General features: G+C 38.0%; 1 protein-coding gene across 2 annotated transcripts in view; it reads right to left on the bottom strand.

Annotated features, from left to right (window-relative positions):
- Nucleotides 1-21,482, bottom strand: part of LUZP2 (leucine zipper protein 2) — a 309,793-nt gene that overhangs the window by 59,149 nt on the left and 229,162 nt on the right. For both annotated transcript variants that reach the window (XM_056355154.1, XM_056355153.1), the window contains exons 7-8: nt 5,792-5,854; nt 2,433-2,495 (exon numbers count right to left, since the gene is read on the bottom strand). In XM_056355154.1, the coding sequence (XP_056211129.1) occupies nt 2,433-2,495; nt 5,792-5,854 (126 nt within the window). The remainder of the gene's footprint in view (nt 1-2,432; nt 2,496-5,791; nt 5,855-21,482) is intronic.

Raw genomic sequence — 21,482 nt, 5'->3', positions numbered from 1 at the left:
CCGCATCTCAAACAATCATTTGGGAGAACAGCATAAGCTTGCTGTTCCCTTTTCATCATAAATCACATTTCCTTAGTCAGGAAAAAGATCCACAAATAAACCCGACAAAAATATTTCTGGCTGCACTAAAAGGATATATCAAATTGACAAATCAGGCAGGCAGTTTCATACAGAATTGCACAGGGTCAAGAAATATTTCAGGTATTTGCACAGTCAGTTCTCAGTGCACAGAACTTCAGAATGCATTTCACAATTCATTGACACCATCCATCTAAAGTTGTCAAAGCTTTTATAATTACTCCCTAAAAGGCAGTTAACTTTTCCCTCTTTTGCTAGTAAGTGCATTCAGAGCAGAATTCACCCTATTTAACCTGGCACCTATATGCAAGCTGGTAGCCCCAGTATTCCTTCAAAATCCAGAACTATGTCTGTTCAAAGTAGATTGAAGAGTTTAAGGTATAAATCGTGCTGGCAAATGTAGACGTGATCTTTAGGAGATGTTTGCCAGACCCCCCCCAGCAGTACAGAACAGCTCTGCCAGGCTCGGCAGTGGAGCCCGCAGTGCAGACAGCCGTGCCCGGGCAGGTGAGACTCACTTTTGTTCACATTTGCACAGGACACATTTTCCCCCTTGTAACACAGGTCCCTGCCTCCCCTCCACCCAGACACTGATTTTCACGTCGCACCGCAACTGCTGCACTGTCACAGGTTACGAAAGGATGGGGTGAAGGTGGATTTCATTTTGTGTGTGCCGGTGACTGGCCAGACTGCCTCCCCCATTTATCCACTTCTTCATGCTCATGCCTGCCTTCCCTTCTGTAAGCTGTTTTTGGGTGGGCAGCACTCGGGAAGCGTTCCCTTGCTAGGCATTGCTACACATCCCAGCATAATTCAGGTCCGTTTCAGGGATCACTGCATATTAGCATAATCAAAACAAGTAGATCGTAGTACTTGAACAACCCTTTTGCTTCAGCCAAGGAAAACATGCTTTCACACCAAGGGGAAATTAGAAGATATAACCATTTTCTCTGAATTATATCTAAATGGAATTTTTTTTTAAAAAAAAACACATTGGTTTTGTTGACACTAGCTGGTATTAAAATTTAACTGCCTAAATGTATACCATGCCTAGTTTTTATCTCTAAATGTAGTCCCCTGTTTTGGGCCTTATGATGGTCAGTAATAAATGTTCCTGAAAAAATTTGGAATCGGCCTGTGTATGGGGGGAATGGAAGTACAAAAAAAAAAAAAAAAAAAAAAGGAAAACCCAAACCCACACAAATCACACTGTGTATTTTAAATGCCCTGTGTTATTTCCTTTTTACAGTACTATATTTTAAATGCCCTGTGTTATTTCCTTTTTACAGTACTACATATACAATAGAGAGACAATAGAGAGACAGTAGAGAGACTTAAATACTTCCAGAAGGCAATTTGGACCTCATATTGAGATAAATATAAATTACTTTCTGTGTAATTCTAGCTCTAGTCACTTTGAAGATGACTACTTATCTTCATCCTTTATGCCAGGAAAAAAACCCACACAACTCAATTAGCAGCCTCCAGTCAGGTACCCTGAATCTCTCTCCTTCTTTAACAGGGATTAACATTAACATCTCCCGTGTTAACAAGGACTTGATGCCCTTCAGCAAAATGTTTGTATCTTTTGTCCTCCCACTGCCCTTTCTTTTTTGTTTTGTTCAAACATGCTAGCTAGACAGGCTATTCATTTGGATTGTATAAACCACAGACATTTCATATTTTTTTTAGACATTTCAGTTTGGTAAATGTCTCTGCCTATAGCAGGAATTTGGATCCAGGGACCTAAGGAACGTTCCATTACTCAACCTTATCACAAAGAGAGTATTGCTATAAGTGTTAATAATTGATATTGCCATGGAGAACTGCTAACTGAAGAATAACCAAGAATCATCTGTAAAATATTCTACTGTTCAGTTAGAACGATGAAAAACATGTTACGGAATCTATGGAATAGGGCAATAGTTTTTGCTCACCAGCAGCAAACTAGAACATTGTTTTATGTAAACATGTAAATACAGACATTCATAAGCAAAATACTTGCCACTGCTTTTGTCTATTTAAAAACAAAGACACCAGACAACTTTTTAGGCTTTGAATCTTCTCTTCCATGCCTCAGAAAGCAATTTAATAAAAAGCAGTGTCCCTGATATAGTGGTTTGCGGAGAAAAAAAAGAGAGAGAGACAGAGAGAGATAAACGAAAATGGATGATATTTTTGAAATTGCATTATGGTGTAATGCCTGTCCTTGGTGCTTTAAGCTCCTTTTGGTATGGTGAGAAGGAAATGATTCCTTAGAAGTACAGTAATCAAGGCAGCTATCATACTCTTAGATTACTTCAATGCTATATTAACCATAATACTTTAGCTAACTGTAGTGAAATATAATTTACCTTAAAAATCAGGTCCTTTTTCCCATAGCGAAGCTCTTTCAGCTGGGCTTGGATCTTTTTTGACTGAAAGTGAAGATAATAAAATCAGGGTGTTCTTATTTTAAATATTTACTGTCAAGATCAGAAAAAAACCCATAGCAAGTTCAGATAACAATAAAAACTAGGTCAGTTTTAAACTCAGAAAAATAACCAAAATCAATGTAAATTGCTTTTCCAGGGCATCATGTCTACACCAGGAAAAATCATCAAGGAAATTGTAACCTGGCACGCACCTAGAGCACACCTGAGTTAGCACTATTGCGCATAGCCGTTTGGCCTGCATATTTTAGACATGAGATGTTACTAATACTTTCCATGAAACATAACTGAAGGCATCACCTTTAAAGTAAACAACCTTTTTTTTTTTTTCTTAAAGGGAAAAAGATTCCACAGCATCGCGCAAGTTCTTCTTTGCAATGACCAGGGACTCGCAGGTGGTATCCACATGAACCAGGTTCTCAGTTTGTGACCATGTCCTCTAAAACAGGCATAGTTACACTGATTTGTATCACCTTAGGATGATATTTTAAATATTGTTAGATCTGTCCTTAAAATAATTTTAAATAATAGTCTATACATTCTTTTATTTATTTAAACAAAATATAATAAAAATGTTCTGAGATAGTTGGTTTTTCTTTCATACTGCACCGACTATCCTACGAGCATTATTTCACCCTTTATCAAAGAATCCTGTCAAAATAATAATTTCTTTTTAATAAAATCCACAGTTTCAACTGTTAGTCAATAAGTTTTCTTGTATTAGTTAATGCCAAATGTTTAGAACTCTTTGGAATGGATTAGAAGTCTATCCCATATTTACTGTAGCAGCTTATCCATAAATGTAACATATTACAGATGGCAGTATAGCTTTCATAAGTTGCAGCTTCTAGAAAGATTTGATGTTTCCAATTGGTGCAGTCAAATTCAGTGGCAGACTTGTGGGAATGATGAATGAATCACAAGATAAAATTTAAGAAGCTGCCTTAAATATTTAAGAAGTCAGACCAAATCAGTTAGTGAATTCTATAAAATCTGAAACAAATAGCCAAGATCAGTTCAATTCTTTCTTCTGCAGCTATATCTGCTTTGATTTCATCTACACAGCAGAAAGTGCCAATAGCACTGTCCTCTGATCTGGACAATGCAATTCATAGAGCCATGGAATATATTTCACAGTGACTAAAGAACAATGAGAAAATCTTGACCACCTTTAATTGTTCTGGGAGTCCTGCTTAAGAAAACACAGTCTCTCTGACATACAAGGTATCCAAAATGGCTATAAAGGAATCTAAGAGTTAGAACTGAGACACTCACACACTAAATCACAAACCTATGATGAAAATAAGAGATCTAGAGCCAAAGGTATTCAACATCTAAGTGACCCAAAAGCACGTATATGACCTGTAATACTTTATGATAAAATTGGGTTGTTTTGTGGTTTTTCTGTGCTTCTAGGGAGAGGACTTATAAAACTGACACCTTTCAGTGCAGTCAGGTGAGTAAGATCGTTGTTAGACAGAGGATGACAGTGATCTCAAAACCACAGCACAGGGGAATATTCCCCTGGCACATGCCCCTTTCTGTGTCCTGGGAAGCCCAAGGTTTGCAGCACCCTGCCTTCCTCTTGCCAGGGCTCTGAATTCTTGGAGAAAACCCAGCCATGTAAGCTGTGCAGGATGACAAGCATGCTCCCATTTCTGCAACTGGACAAGGAATCACAGGGCTCACGAAACTTGTTTGTGTGCAGCCTGAGAAAGCAGGAGCTTCCTGGTAGGCAATTCTATCTATGAAGTGTATTTGATTTAATAATTGAAAGGATACCAATTTCAAACATTAGTTATGCTTAGTGAGTATAGTACTTAATTAAAGAACAGAAAACACGCTGCGTTTCTCTGACTGACACTACCTAACTGGTAGAACAAGCAAAAAGGGATGATCCTGTAGCATCTTTGCTTGTTCTAATGGCACTAACCCACTTAGAAGCCACAGATTTCTCAGGATGATTCATAGAGTCAGAGATCCTTAAGGTTTAAAATACACTCACAGTCTGCTGCCTTGAGTGTTAGTTACCTTAGGTTCGGTTTTCTGAAATTCTCTGACAGCCAGGCTTGTCACACTACAATAAATTCAATTTAATCTTAGGCTTTGCCCTTAGATTTAAAGAAATTTACGTTGCAAATATTAAAGAAGACATAATGAGGGAAAAGATCTTTAAGCTAATTTCCAAACATTAAAAATGTTACACAGCTAGGAAAAACAAATTTGAAAAAGAGTGGCTAACAGAAAGCTATGTTGCTTACACTGGATTTTTTTAAGCAGGAACGGGAAGGAAATGTATTTGCATTCATATACTGTGGCATGTTTGAAAGCAACAGTGATGGTATAGGAAGATAACAGATTTTGACAAGCTAGAAAAAAAAAATACCCCACAGAACCCTATTATTTCCTGTCATTGAGGATTTCTCATAAACTGTGGTTGCAGATCTTCAGTTAGGCTAAATAGCTAATATAAACAGAAATTGCTATTTTGACCTCATCCTAAGTTTTGAAAAGCTACAGTCTTTAATGAAGAAAACACCTTCAACCATGATTATGAAAATTTTAGTCAAGAAGAAAAGTAGTATGCTTCTATTTCACTCTGGCAAGTTGCGACAACTTTCACAGAAATGATGTATGCAAAAAACATGACTGAAGTAACGTAAAAGAGTAAATCAGATTCATATACAGTAATATCCTCTTTCATGAAAACTTAAACAGCTAAAGGAACTGCTCACATAAACATAGTTACTTGTACATTTATGCATTTGCAAAAAAACAGGGCTTTTGTATTATCAACTGTTAGCTCTTCAGTAGAGGGGAGATTTCTTTCCCTCTTGTTTCATAAAGTGACTGGTTTCTCCTTGAAGTACTAAAACATTCTAGGAATCTATACCAATAAATCTTTCTTGTCTCTATAAGTTAATTTCAAAACAGGCATTTAGCTATTCCTCTTAGTCTAGGCATGGAAAACATGGAAAAGAAATCAGTTTTATGTATGTTATAGATGTACAATATATATCTATCTACAGAGCTATATATACTTTTCATAAGCATGCCCAAACTTCGTTGATCTAAAGCTCGAGTTTGCAGCTTGCTTTCTAATATGCTTAATATTCCACCACTTCTAGTGAAGTCACAGAAATGAGTTAAGATGAGAGCACTTTAGGAACACTCACCATACACACATAATATATAATCTATACCAGAACCTCAGTAAAAAGACTTTGATGCAAGCTTCTTTTGTATACGTTACATTTTGAATACATAGGAACCTCACTTACCTCTTCTGCATGAATACCACAAAGCTTGTTTCCTGACAAGAGCTTGTTTTTGAGGCTTTTGTTCTGAGAAGGGGGAAAAAAAAAAGTTTTATTCCTGAGAGTTACTGAAATATTAAGGGACCCTTTAACTATTTGATGGTATTGGTTTTATTTTATACATGGATAAAACCTTCCAGTTACCAGCAAAGACACAGATAAGAAAACAAGATAGATGCATCATGGCACAATATTCTCTCTTACAGAATTCTAAAAGGGTATGACTTGACATTAAAACTTTTTTCACACAAACAGGACCATACATAGGAACCTTCCAAAATACTTGAAATCTAGATTGGATATGCTGAGGTAAAAAAACAAAGAAAAAACCCTCTAATCCTTACCTGGTGTCAACAGCATAGCTCAACATCATTTTCAGTAAATCATTATGACAACTGAGTAACAGGGCCAAGATCTTATTGTTCGACCTTGATGATCAAATTCATGGGGGCTTTTTGTTAAATATCAAAATTTAAAACTACAAGTAATCAAAAACTGTAGAAGGTTAGCTATCTGATAACATTGTGCCAACTCAATACGCTTTTTCATGTAGGTGTTTTAAATGTATTCCTTCTCATTTTCAGGGCAAATAATAAACCTTGATAACATGAATTTTCAATAGTCTGCTAGTTCTTTCTACACTCCTCACTCCTACACCCCATAACTGACAGTCCAGGGTGAAGACTTCTCTGCAGTGTGGACATCTTTCAAAATTGTTCAGACACGCAAATATTCAAAAAACCGATCTTCAAGTGCTTGACACAACATGCTTACACTAAAGAGAAATTAAAACCACCATAGCCAACTTCTCCTGTGCCAATAACTGTAAAACAACATACAGAAACTCAGCCCACCACATTCCAGGAATGTCTATTTGTTCCTGAACAGCAATAGCTTTCTTGAATATTATGCACAAGTACAAGCTGCATTTGAGAAAAAATGCTAATTCCATCCGGTTCCAATTCAGGTCCCATCCCACTGAAACACTGGAAGCTTGATTTCCAGGAATATAAGCTTGGAGTTTTTCTTGAAAAAGCCTTTCTTATTAAAGATGCAAATGCAAAGAAAGGAAAATTCCATATAAAACCTCATTTGCACAGTTCCAAAATAAGGAGAAGATACACCATCGTTTCACACATTTACTGTTTCTATCTGCTGTGCACCAACACACACTGCTGCAGAGACAATAAATCTTTTCCAGCTGTTTGACACGGGTGCCCACAGTTCTGTAACGCAACAGAAAGGATCCGGGATCTTACTTTGCATGAGACAACCCAGATTCTCCCTCGCAAAATTTAATTTGCAAAGGGCCAGGTTTGTGGAGAGAGAGTTGCTCTGCTTAGTCTCACAGCCAATTAGGTTGTGTTCTTTATTTGAAAATGACATTGTAGCTCACCACAGAGCAACACCTGGTTGTACTACCTAGTGTAGAAATAGAGAATAAGACAGTTAGCTCTGCACAAAGGGAACTGGGTAGCAGTGATGAACAAGATGAACAAAGATAAGCCAAATAGAGACCGAAGAGATGAAACACACCCAACGTATCTGTTGCTCACCAGGGCTAGGTACATCTAAAGAGCTCTGTTGTACTGTGGTCCCACAGTAGATGTGGTAGGTTTCACATAAAAGATCACTGTCATCTCTTGGGGTGATGGCCAAACAGATTGGCCAAAGGCACTGCTTCATTCAGGAATTGCACTTAATTAACCCAGGAAGTCAAGTCATCACTTTGCCTTGACTAACTAGCTTCATTATCCCTTCAGTCTCGTTACAGCCTGGCAGTGGTTCTTTTAGGTAACAGACCCTACCCATACTGCAGAACTGAAGTAAGAACGAGTTGTAATCCTTACATTTTTACTCATTTATCTTCCTTTTGCCAAGCAGAAGCTACTATAAAAAAATACTTCTAGTAATACATTAATACCTCACAATTAATTTCTACACGGGCTGTTTTGAGAAGACCCTACAGTAACGCAGAACATGAAGGACTGGATGCCTACCACCTCGACAGGACACACATGAGATTAGATGGTCATGACAATTTCCACATTTTGTGTTAATGTAGCCTGGCAAAAGAATATAGTGAAAAGAATTTGTTCAAAAACAAAATTTAATGAAAATATTTTAAGTTAGGAGATGGACTCCATTTTGGAGATTTAGCTAGCCTGTCTCATTATCCAGTCTATTAGCAACAAAACAAAAACCAGGGTTACCAGAATGCATGCAAAATAGCTGTGATTTAATCTGCAGTTTATTTTTTTCTAAAAATGAGAGCAAGCATTAAAGCTTACAACTATTGAGATATGGTAAGTAGGAGCTTGTCAGAGGTGGATGACAACCTCTTGCTTGCAGTTTCAGTGATGTTATGTTACTTCACAAATCACATGTCAGTGTCAAAAAAAGCTTTGCATCCTGATTAATAGTGGTAATTTTCTATAGCAGAATGTGAAGTACACCAGAAAAAACACATTAACTATGACAAAGCCTGGTTTGATCAGGATTCTAAATTAAATGTTGCAAAATGAAAAGTCTGATCAGGTACATATTCTGTAAATTTGCTAGAGAGGGGCTATTCAAAATCAGATTAATTAATCAATGACATTTTTAGGTTACAAATGCTCATTAAGTCAGGACAGAATTTGACTTCTAAGTATTAGATAAGCATTCAAGATTATGCTGCTTCTTCTCCTATTAAACATTCTTCAAAGAACAACAACAAAGAAGATAAACTAACCAGAATTCTACATAGTTTTTACTTCAGATATTTCATTTGTTATCAAGTACTTTAATGCAAAAAGTCTTCAACATTTGAGGTTTAAAAACCCTTAAAAATTTAAGGAATGAATTAAGTATCTGTAAACAGGTCTTTAATAGCCTCTTTTAAAATTATAGTGAAAAATTATTTTAATTGGACATGGCCTTTTAGATTTAGAGAAAGGATACCATTACATTAAAAATAAGTAGGTATTTTAATGCATTTTAACATCTTAGAAAGCTTATAGCACGAACTATTAGCTGGAATGTTTGTATGTAATCGTATTGTTAAGACAATTATTGTAATTTCTAACTCTTTACAAAACCTTTTAGCTCATTTGCACCAGTACTATCAGTGCATCCCTAAATTCAGCTGCAGAAAACTGCTGTCAGTGGTTGCCACACGCCCAAGAATCCTGCTGTCTCTTCCCATGCAGTTGATTCCTACTGTCCTTCCACCTACGCTCAAGAAATGTGAGTACCGCATCTATTCTGCATCCTGCAAAAACGTGAGAAGTCTCAGTGACAACTTGTCAGATTTGTTAACATATTCTGCACAGAGCTTCCGTACTGAAAATAAAAAACTTTCTGCCTCATTCCTAAATAAATTTGTCAGTCAATCCCTGGGCACTTTTTTTTCCCCTTTCCTCTTATGCCGACGTAACACTCACATGTTTTGTTTGGGTTCTGGTATTATTTTCAATATGTGAGACTAGGCTTAATCGAAGCTGAATTCATTACATGAACATTGACCATAACCCTGTATTTAGGTTGCCTAAAGATTTCCCACTGATATAAAGGCACAGAAAAGAAGCTGTAGCATCATAGCTGCTTTGCCCACGTGCCTTTGGGACCTGCACAGAAAAAAACACCACCCTTGCTCGTTGGCTGGAGGGGTACATATTCTTTTCTGGTCCTGACTTTGGAAAACAATCCCTTCAGTTCTGTTGGCTCTTCTCCTGAATCAAAGGGCAGCAGCCAGCCAAAGTAATGGCAAAACATCTGAAGGGATGCACCCATGTTATTACAAAAGCAATAATCCCTACCATGACAAACTGAGCACATCACTTCTCCAGAGAAAGGGAAGAGGGGGAAATAAAATTCAGAGAGATACAACTGTGTTAGCATTCTTGGAAAACAATAACCATGACACCAGTGGTCTTTCGTTTTCATTCTGTTAAAGAGTTTTACTAACTTCTAGCTCAATAAAATTCAGGTGTCTTTCACTCTCTTAACTCTTTCTCCCTACGATATCAATGCATGATGGCTGAAAGGTGTGACACAGGAGGTTTTAGTAAACTTTTCTTCTTTAATTCTCATCTCCCTATTATATAACTTGGACAAAGACTTAAAAAGAAAACCACGAACTATATTACTGAAAGCTCAATAGCAGCACTGCTACAGCTGCAGTTTTAGTTCCTTTTCTGCAAACTCATTTTATTAAAATCATTAATTACATAGCTAAATATTGTATTTTTCATAATATCCCTTTCCTCATTTAGCATACACAATAAACACCTCATGGGGCAAGAGTCACATTTTATAAGGCATTGTTAAATGTGACAAACTACACCTGGGTCCAGTTTAAAGCTGTTAATTATTATTGTAAATATAAAGTTATGGGGATTACCATTTTTCTGAGGTATTGTATATTTTACTAACAGAAGGGTAAAATTATGCCACTGATGTAAAATGCACAAATTTTCAACTGTCATTTCTTGAAGTTAGGTTACCTTGGCCTCTGACCACACAGATGAGTGCTTTAATACTTTTGTATTTGTGTTTCATAATTTGAAACACCAGCATTATCTCAGAACAGCGTCAGGACCTCAACCCAGGATGAACAAACTATACAATGTAGACATCATCAGTACAAAACAGTTTAGTTTGTCTGCTAGCCTTTGAAAGCACGAGAACAAAAAGCATGTTCAAGGAAAGAAAATAACTTTCTCTTTCAGAAAATTATTCCCAGCAATCAGCTTCAATTCAGACATTTTATCTGAGGTCTGACAGCGGTTGTTTGTTGTATACAAGACAAATTTGGCTCTGCCTCCTCTTGATGAATAGCCCAAATCAAACCATGCTGAGCCGCTGCTCATCATTGGAACATTTCTCTCTTACAGGCATCCTTTAAAAAAATAATAAAAAAAGAACAAACAAAAACCCAACAATAAAACCCCCAAACAAACCCAAGAACAACAAAATCCCTTGGACTCTGCTCAGCAGGAGGGTCAGGGTGCATTGCCAAGATGCACCATCCACACCCTCCTGTTAAACCAGAGCAGCTCACAGCACCCTTGGGAGGGAATCCAGAAGACAGCAATAGACCAAAATCAAATATCCTGCCTTAGCTGATATCACAACGTACTGGTACCCATTTGGCTTTGGGTATTAGCTTTGTATTTCACAATGATGAAAAATGGCTCGTATAGCATGGAACAGTGCAACTGCTTTAAGCCCAGCAGGGCTGGCTCAGCCCTTCACCTGTCTGGGACAGCCGAGTGCAGGAAATTCAATTTACCTCGGTGAGCTTTACCAGCTAAACCTTAAGAACTGCATTTCTATGTTACCTTTACAGTCAGTGAAGACACTGTGACTTTTGTTAAGAGGAGTTTGCCTTGATATTCTTGAGGATGTCCAAGTCTCCCTTCCCCATGGTTTTTCCGCAGTCAGACGTGCCAGCAGGTGAAGGACCCTGCCCCATCGGTGCGGTTTAGTACTGTCGCTGCACATATGAACTGTGTACTTTCCAGATCTGCCTGGATATAAATTCAGAAAGCACCACTGTCCTCCTAGCTCTGAATTCCTGGGAATAGCCTGCTTTCACCATGGTCAGGCTTTAGCCTCCTGTGCCCAGACATGCCCTCTGCCACCTCTGCCTGTGCTGTATGTAGGAGGCACACACAGCACCCAGAAGCTGACAGCTGAATAGGTAACCCCAGCAAATGCATCATGTTGCTGCTGCTTTATGCTTAGACATATTTGGAATTTTGATGTTCTGATTTGATTTTTTTATTATTATTATTTATTTATTTTTATTTACAGTGCAGGTAAAGGCATGTAAGAGCAAGCTTCCCCAAACAGGCAGATTTCTTTTCCTCCTGATATCTATCCCTTCTAATACCGGAGGCTGCTATTTTTCTCCCTGAATTTGAGGTAGTCCAGCTGAGCTGAAGGAGCTGATAATATCACACGAAAATCTTCTATTTAAGCTTTGTAGCAAGAGTTTTGGTTGGGTTCCACAGGACACAGGTCCAACTATTCAGAGCACTGTTTCCACAAATCCCCAGGCACACAGGGGAAGCCACGACCCAGCCTTTTCGTGAACTGGGCAAGACTTCTGTTGTTTAGTGGAGAAGTGCTGTGTCCATAACTTCTTTCAAACTTTCATCTGAAATAATTTGTGCTCTGGGGAGGTAGGGAAAAGGAAGGGCAGAATCAGAAATGTATCTAGGAACATAGAGCTTCCTCTTGAGAAAAAAGTCTTGTTGTTATCCCTTCATCTTTGTACATATGACAATTATGCACAGCGACAGCCTAACTTGATATGAAAATCTCCGCTTTGGCAAATAAACAATTCTTTACGTGTGAGGCACACTATGTCCTGCAGTTGTGCCCCATATGATCCCACTGTGTACAAATGAAATGCAAGGCCACTACCTTCTCCCTGTACTTTTTCAGCTATCTAACCTTCGCCAAATGACACCATCAGTAACTTCAGTCACCTGCTTCCACATGCACCACACTGCTATTCAAGTCCTGCTTTACATGAAGTCTGTTATGTGCAGCTTCTACTGTTGCTGTGCATCACCTCCAGATCTCTCCATCAAGGAAATTTTGTTTGTTTGCACTAATGAAGCAGCATGAGACTGTCTGAAGGGACCTCTCAGCCATGGCCACAACCACAGTTTTACTGCATCGTAAAACTGTTGCTATTGCAATGGCAGCGCTATGTTAAATAAACCAGAGTAAGGAAATAGGAGAGAATAATTAAAGAAATAATAAATATAAAAGTATACATTTTGAGTATTTGGAGGGTTTTTTTTTCAGTCTCTGTCTCCTTCTCTAAATGTAAATGTGAAAAGATAAATACACACACACACATATAGATAGATTTAAAGTCGTGACAAGGTAACACATCACACAATGTTGGAATGGACCCATTAGAGACAGTAAATGTTTAGTCACATTCCCACCTGATCATGCAAAGAAACTTGGAAGTATAATACAAAAAAAAAAAAAAAAAAAAAAAAAAAAAGTGTAGCATGTTAAGATTTGGCTCCATCCCAACTGCAGAACAGATGTGGGTGGCTGTGAGCCTGCCTACCACTCAAAGCAGCTCAGAGGCAGCTGGAAGTCTTTCTATAGCTAAAGAAATGCATTTTATCTGTTGATAACAGTATTGTAATGCAAATATAGAGTAACTCACCTTTCATCTAGCCTTCCTCATGTACATGCTCTTTTCTCACATTCTTCAAAACGTATTTTAATTTTTTAATGTTTCCACACAAAAAGACTCTAAACACTGGCTCTTCCATAAAACTCATCCCTACAAAAATTAACGGCTTAAGTAGGATTTGTGTCTCTAAAGCACAAATCATTGATAGCTTGCACTGAAAATGTTTAATATTTAACAGGTTAATAGGAAGGTTTAGTTCACAGTCTAGTTGCCATCAGTATTAGTATTTGCATCACTCAATTGCCTAGATAACTAGTTGCAGACCAGACCTCAGTCATCCAGAGCTATGTAGCTCTCTGTGTCAGAGACTTCATGCAGAACACACATGAGCACAGGAGTAGCCGACTAGTGTGACAGTACTGTCCCCTGCCCAGGATGATCTGTTTAATTGCTCTTCAAAGGCATTTGGACTTCAGATGTCTTCTGCCCTTGTTAGTCACTGACAACCCATCCACATTCTGAGCCGGATTAGAGAACCATTGCTGTGTTTCATAACTTGAACATTTTTACAGAATGAATTAAGATGCTAATTTTCTGTAGCAGCCATATATTTAAAATGTGTGATGATATCTAAGGAATCAAGTCACTTTAGGGCTCAATCATTCATGATTATTATTAGAAATACTTGTGCTCTAGATAGAAGTTCCCAAAATAGTTACCGAGTCACCGGCTATCTGGCAGCCTCCGGGACTAGCTCTTCTGCAGGTAAAAAAAAAGAAGTGGCTGAAAAGCTCTTTAAAACTCTGATCAAAGATATTAATTTTATTAATTGTTGCTATCTTTAAACTCCTATTTGCACTACATTTAAAGATGGGGGGGAATGTTGTTTTTCATCCCTTTGCATCCTGTATTTTGAATTGTGTCTCTCCAAGTCACGCGGGTTTTGCTCTCCAGCTGTCACCTACGGGGAGATTTATTTCCTTCCCAGTCCACACAACTGGAATCACTTGGAACCACTGCTAACCCCAAATGCCACAGTTCATTCCTGGAGGACAGTCATTTGGGAGACAGCCTTATTCCTTCTGCTTCACAGGTGGAGTCGAGAGCCTTCACTAGGACCTGTAAGCTTGTCTCTCCCTGCTATTACCTTCAAGTATCAATAAAATATTTTTTAAAAAAACCAACAAAACAACAAACACTGGGAACAGATCTGCACTGTAAAAGGAAGATTATAGTACACTGATACTTCTCTAGTATCTGGGAACTTGCTTCACTGTTCCTTAAACCAAAACTTTTCTTTTTACCTGGAATACCTGAAATTTGGCAACTTTTCACACTTGCACCTGAACTTTCACGCACATATCTGAATATTAATCTTCTGTCAGAGTCTGTGAATATGTATACACAGAACAGGAAAAAAAAATTAGAAAAAGAAGCACATTCATGGATTACTGTTACTGTTTATAAAGTTAGGATGCAATATCACGTGTTGATACGTACAATATTTTCTATGTCTATTTGAAATAGCTCTGGGGAAATGTCTCAATCTCTCACTCGGAAACAGTGACTTGTTATGCTACAGCAACAAAGCACTGTACTGGACTAAGGCTGAAATTCTTTTTTTCCAGGGTGTTTTTCTTTTTGATTGCAAGGCATTTATTTTCCTTATCTGTGAGTAAAGATAGCTCATGATGGGCAAATGATACACAGAAATATTTATCAGATTGATTTAATTTTCAATGACACCCTTCAGGTCATTTCAACAGGACTTGGGGGAAAACAAATTTCATTTCCATTTTTTTCTGTGTCAGATATTTTACTTAAAAAGTGCAGCATAATAAACACGGAATCTCATGTTACAGAATTTGTGTCTGAAATGAAGGGTAATTGCCCATGCCACACAGATTACTTAGAGAAGAAACGTGACGATTCTTTGCTCTTTCCCCGTGGTAGAGGTGGCTGACTGCCCTGGGGATGGTTTGTGGGATCAATAAAGTTGAACACCTAGTTAGGTAGATGTTAGCCTGAAGCTCCTGCTTTTCATTTGTTCGACATTTGTGAATAGAATGGTGAAAAGAAGCTGCTGCTGCTGCAAGATGCATGTTAGGCTTTAGGAAAAAAAAAATAAAAGAAGGAAAAAGAAAAATACTTTACTGAGAGCTCTATTAAAGGAAGGCGACAGAAATGAAAAGAGCATTCTGAATGTGACCGAGCATGTAAAAAAAATAATCTAAATATAAAATGCATTTCTGACTTTGAAAAAAACAAGCTCCTCTACCACTAGAAGAGTGAAGGGTCATACTGGTTACATTCTGTTCTGCAACTTCAGTTTTTCCACTGTACCAGCAGCAGGGGATGAAATGCAGCATTAATCAAATTTTAGATCCAGAATTGTCAACATCTGTCTTAAAACATAAATGGCACACTTACAAAAGAAGGAGGGCAGGAGATGACTAAGGAATACATTTATGCTGCTCTCTGTGGAGTCATCTCACTCAGTTCGCTTTAATATTAATAGACTCTGTCTCCTGAATTTTCTCAGGAGCAGCGCACTGAGTATTTGCTGTTACAGAACTTTTTGGCCAATATATTTGATCTTTAAAAGTAGTTTTACAAGTACAATCTACAGACATCTAAAAAATACATCAGCTGTTTTGAAGAAGGTACTACAATATCATTCAATCAGAAATTAGATTATACACACACACACACACAAATCAGACCAAGCAGTTTTACTGCATTGATTCACATACTGATCATATTTCCACCGTGCTGTGCTCGTTCAATATACTGAGTGATAAGTACCTACATCATAGCTACTAGGCAATACCTTCTTCTTGCCTCTGTCTTGGTATGTACTACCCCCAGTTATAGGATACAAAGTGATTTCCAGAAGTTTAACGATTTGCATGTTAGGATATTTCAGTATTTTCTGAAATACTACTTTTAATTCACCAGTTCTATGCAGGCACTGTCACCAGTGCTACAAGGTTTGCAAGGTGAGACGTCTGTAAGGGTAGAGCTCGTATCAGGAGGCAATGCAGTGCTGGCCCCATCTTTGAAACAGGTGAGGCAGAAATGAATTCACATTCTCTGAGACCTCGATAAGCAACTCATGGTAGCAATTTACCAGAGTCAGTATACGTGTAGCAAAACTGTAAGCCACATCTGTGTACCTGCAAAACATCAGGTGCATAACCTTAAACACCATCCACTGTCCTACTATGTCAGGCAGCAACACAAGCTCTGCCTGTGTGTGAAGCTGGCAGGACATGAGATGTCTTCAGCCTTGAAATGCCCTGGCTGCATTAACAGGGAGACTGTGCCATCTATGAGTGGCGTGGAATAAATCCATAAATAGCTCCCTTAAAACAAACGAAGGCACAGGAGAGTTTGCATGGGCAGTTAGGGGTATTTTTTTTTTTCTATAGGCACAGAACTCAAATCTAATCGTCATTAATCTTTAATTATTTCTTAAAAGTCATTCAGCTAGACAAAGAGAAGTCAAGAGTAGGATCTAATTCAGAGGACCTGACTGACATTTTTTGAGCCATTACCTATTTCTTCAGGAATTATTGGCCTACTCATGATGGCAAACTTACCTTTTTGTGCTTGGATCCCTCCTCTTGGGAAGGAAGGAGGAAAAGAATACATCCTGATTTAGATTTGACTCCTTTTCCATGTTAGTTAAAGTGTTTCCCCCTATTTATGCTCAACACATCAACATAAACTACAGACACTTCACACTGGGTTCCTAAATGTTCTTACAAAAACATTAAAAGAAGCAATGAGTACAGCTTAAACTTTTTTGGTTTCTAAGAGTAATTAACTTATATCTATAAACTAAAAAGTTTTTTAAAAAAAAGTAAAAACCAATAAAAAAATATTTCAGGGAAAAACTAAAGACCATCATAAAAAAACCTGAAAACAACATTTCTTAGTACTTACAAGACAGCCTAATCAGTCAAAAGGACGTGGGACATCCTGCCTCTAAGAACATCTGGAATAGAAGGTGCTCCCTGGGTCATCTGTTAATCAATGCCTATTTCTGACAGTAATATCTCCTTTTCATTAATGCTGCCATTAGTATAGACTTGAGTAAATGTCTCAAAGTCAAAGCAGGATTTCAGTGAGACTTGGGGTCATGCCCTGAAATGGTATCAATTTACTATTACAAAATAAATTTTTCTCAGTCAATTTCAGAAGCATTTTATTTGATAATGCAAAATTCTTTGAAATTATTTCCACAAAACATATTTCTCTGCAGGTAAACTACCACAGCTTTTCACGTCGATGACTTGTTTCAGTATTGACGTTCAGCAAAGGACAAAGGGAATTTGTTGATCATTTACCTAAGACAATATATAATCAAATGACAGAGGCTGTACTACGTAACTGTGAAATTACACAGACCACAATTCTGAATTATTTTAGAAGACCAAAGCCCCAGATATTTAAAGTACCAAAGCATACATGTTTTCCACTCTGAATCTCTGCCCAACAGGCTAAAACATTTGGCAGACATACCTCCAAAATTTGGCAGTGAACCGTGCCTACAAAAGAAAAGCATGTGCTTCCTTTTCCAGAAAAAAGCATTATTAGTACTTTGCTCTATCTTCTGATATACACTGATAAGTAAGGCAGTATTCAAAACAATATTTTCCTCTCACCAGACCGTTAGTCTTTACTGTTATCTCCCGGCATCCTGCTTTTGTGCACACTGCAAATGTCATCTGTTATTGATAATGTTCTCCAAACAGCTGCATTGATGTGCAGGCTGCAAAAAATAATTTGCCTCAAAATACTGGGGCCATTTACTGTATTTAAATGTCAAAAAAAATGTTCTATAATTCTTGATTAATGTCACATTTTGTTCCATATTGTTTCTGCAACAAACCAAGTTTCAGACTGCTTGATACCAAAGTCTGTTTTACTAAACTAGGTCATAATCCATTCAGTTCAAGGTATTATTAGCATTCTATGTCAGACCCTCAGCCATGATTCCAGCTATTTCGCAATGCTGCATGTCCAATTAACACACCTAAACCATCACCTTGCCTTTCTTTGCCATACTTTCACTTTCCCAAAGCAGAGGAGAAAGAACAGACTATAATTCATTCTCGTGTAGTTTAACTGTCTTTTGATCATCTTTGGCGAGTCTTGGTAAGACCAAAAAGCTTGAATTTTTAGGGATTTTTCCAAAATAAAAATAAATTGTTTCAGCCAGTCTACTAGACTAGCTTTACTTTGGTGGCATGTCAAGTGTAAATGTACACGATGCATTTTGTAAGAGGAATGTGTGTAGTTACAGTGCAAATGGTGTAATAAAGACAAATGGTGAACTGGAAGAAAGAGCAAGCTTGTGATATATCAACCATAAACTGCGTGATTTCAACTCTGTACATACACAGAAGGAGAGGTTAGATGGGGGAAGCTTTGCCTACCTTAACTTCAGACCACATGTTAGTCATCTGACAGATGTAAACACATCACAGATGTGTCACATCAAGACAAAATGTGGTTTTGAATAGAAAACACACACAGTCATGAATAATAATCTGAAGCTGCACCTGCAATCTTGGAATTATATGGTTATGCTCTACAGGTCAGATAAATCACATGTTGCTTCCAAACTATAATTTCAAAAACAGGAAAAAAACAACCAGGATGGAAGTGACCACTTAGTCAAGTGGACTGCTGAACGTTCCCAGATACTTTCTCTGCCAGTCATGGTCCACACATGCGCCTGCTCATGATGACCCTGCAAAGGAGTCTAGATATGCCCCTAGGCTATTCATTCCCCCTGCCCCTTGCTTCAGCTATCCAAGTAAAACCCTTTTGGAAAGCATGGCAAGACCTAGCAACAGACAGCAGAACATGCACGTCAGTGGAAACTGAAGCATTTATTGAGCGTTCACCTCCCGACAGCAGGCAGTGTCTGTACAGCAGGACGAAGGAATCATTCCTTCTGCATCAGTTTGCAATGAAAAGGCATTGCTTTCAAGGTCTGGCTTTGAAAGCTATGTTAGTGATGTATTTAAAGACTTCTCAGAAGAAATTAGAGAGGTACTGCATGATTTTACATCTCTCCTTGAATAGCAGCCCAGTTTAAAACATGTAACACACAAAGCAATCCTCAGTAAACAATACAGCCATTAAGATGATGCTGTGCTCTTACCTTCTGGGCTAAAGACTGCTCTCTTTTAAGCACAGGAGAGTGGTTTGCAGATGGAACTTTTCTCTAAGTTTGGTTTTCTTTAATAATTGAAAAAAAAAATATCAGTATCATCTGTCAATACATTATCACTCAAAATTGTATTTAACTCAATAGTTTGATAAATTATATTTACGTCTGTTTGGCTGTGTTTTCTGTAGCTTAAGAGCAGTCTATGTATATTGACAAGGTATTTTTAGGACTGGAAGCTTACTTTATGAGAAACAGAGGCTTGGCATTTTCTAGATTTATGATCTTTGTTATTTTGCTGGATAGAATATAAGCATATTAATCATAATGACAATTATTTTGATATTGATTCAACTAAACCTTCACAAGACCTTTCCTACTAAAAATAGAACAAAATCTGCCAAATAAGAAAGAAATAGTTCTTTACTTCTCCCATCTTAACATCTATGCCACTAAAATATTCAGAGGACTATGAACGTGCATAAGGAATGTTTATGTTCTTTCTTGAGGTTATAATGCAAAATATTTTGCTGAATGTGGTAGGTGATGCATAAAATTACATCAGAATTAATTCCTAGTTACACTTTATCCAGATTCCGTCTAGATTCAAAAATAAGATGGGAAAACACTACATGCTGATAGATTCGAAAAACCTGAAGAAAGTTTATGCATCCGGAGAACTATCACGAATGCTTTTAAAACCTCATCTGGCTGGGACTAAAATATAGCACATCCCAAAATAAAAGCATCGCATATACTGCATCGGTATGTGCAATGTCAGTCATGAGTTGAACACATCCCCTGCCCTCAGACATCAGTTAGCTGTGCTGGCCAGCCATGTTCAGTACAGGCTGACACGGTAAGTGATGACAAAGCTATCTAGAAAACAAAACTGCATGACCAAAGGGAGGAGAGGGGAAGAAATTAATCTGCCTGTCTGGTAATTTAAGACGACTATACACCAGGTCCATCATTCCTGTGTAGAGCCTTGAATTGACTAACACTGAAAGTTTCACGCAGCTGCACAAAAATTATGACTCGGCCTCAGATTTCCACTCTGGGAACTGGCAACTGCAGCTGGAACGGTGGAGGACACTGCGGTGGCATTGCCTTAACATGAAAGGCTTCACAGTCTTAAAGGGGTCTGCTAGCCAAAAAAAGTACCAGCAAATGCAGCAAAGCAAAATAAATGAGAAATGCATGTTATTTATCTCTAAAATACATTAGGAAAGTCCATGCGTGCACACAGAAGCCAAAAGATATGTGAGGTACCTTCTCTCCAAAGAGATGGAGAGCAGCCCAGGACCGTTTATTGCTCCCATAAGAGGAAAAGGTTTACACAGCAAGCAAAAGGCCAGGTGTGTCAGATACCTGCTTGCTCATCAGGTGGAGATTCTGGAGTGACATGAAAAAACACAAACTAAGCACAAACCCAAGAGATCCATATTTTCTTCAATACGGATCCAAATAGCTGCTGCAAAGTCAGGTAGCTTAACTGAAATGACTTCACTGAATTACACTGATCCAGTGCTAGCCAAGTGTCAGCAAACGGGTCTTCCTGAGGTTCGTGTTTTTCAATATTGTATCACATCCAAGTTGCAAACAGGGCACATAGAAAAAGCTGCAACCACACAGGTAAATGCTTTAAAAACATCAGTGCTGTTCATCTGCTCTCTCTGTCCTCTGCTCCTTGAACCCATGGCTAACAGGGTGCTGCTGGGCAGGTTCAGCCTCGCCAGCGGCCAGCGCTCCCTCAAAGGCTTGGGAAACGAGCTCTGCTGTACAGCATCTCCCTGCCACTGCAGAAGGTCTAAGCTTGGCTTCTTTCTTTATGGGGGTGGATCCAACCCCCACATAGCCATCTTTCCAAAGGGGGATCTCCAACCCTGGAATTTTGGGGATTTTAGGATCATGTTTTTCCAAATACAGAAATTTTAAGCCCTCTATAAAAGCTTTTTATGCTTTGCACAAAATACATAAACATACACATGACACTTATTCTGAAGACAGTATCCACAAAAGACACTGTGCAGGATTAATTTTTTTTTTTTTTTAATTCAACCATACTTTATTTTTCAATACCTATTAGATTTTTTCCTTTTTATTTCAGTTGAAACTAAGTGCTAATAGATTTGGACAAGAAAGCAAATTTGACAGTCTGCAGATTTCACATTAATACTTGTCTTGGAAAAGAAAGGATGTAAAAATGTAATTTACCCAATCCGATGATATCAACCGGAATATTGGCCTGTCAGTCATAGGCAGGCAATCTAAGTAATGCACCTGCCCAGCGGATTTAATAACTTTTATGCTCATAT

Source organism: Falco biarmicus, chromosome 10 (genome assembly GCF_023638135.1).
Source record: "Falco biarmicus isolate bFalBia1 chromosome 10, bFalBia1.pri, whole genome shotgun sequence".
NCBI classification, from domain to species: Eukaryota; Metazoa; Chordata; class Aves; order Falconiformes; family Falconidae; genus Falco; species Falco biarmicus.
Note: the sequence above shows the minus strand (reverse complement) of the source record. Positions and strands in the feature narration are given on the sequence as shown.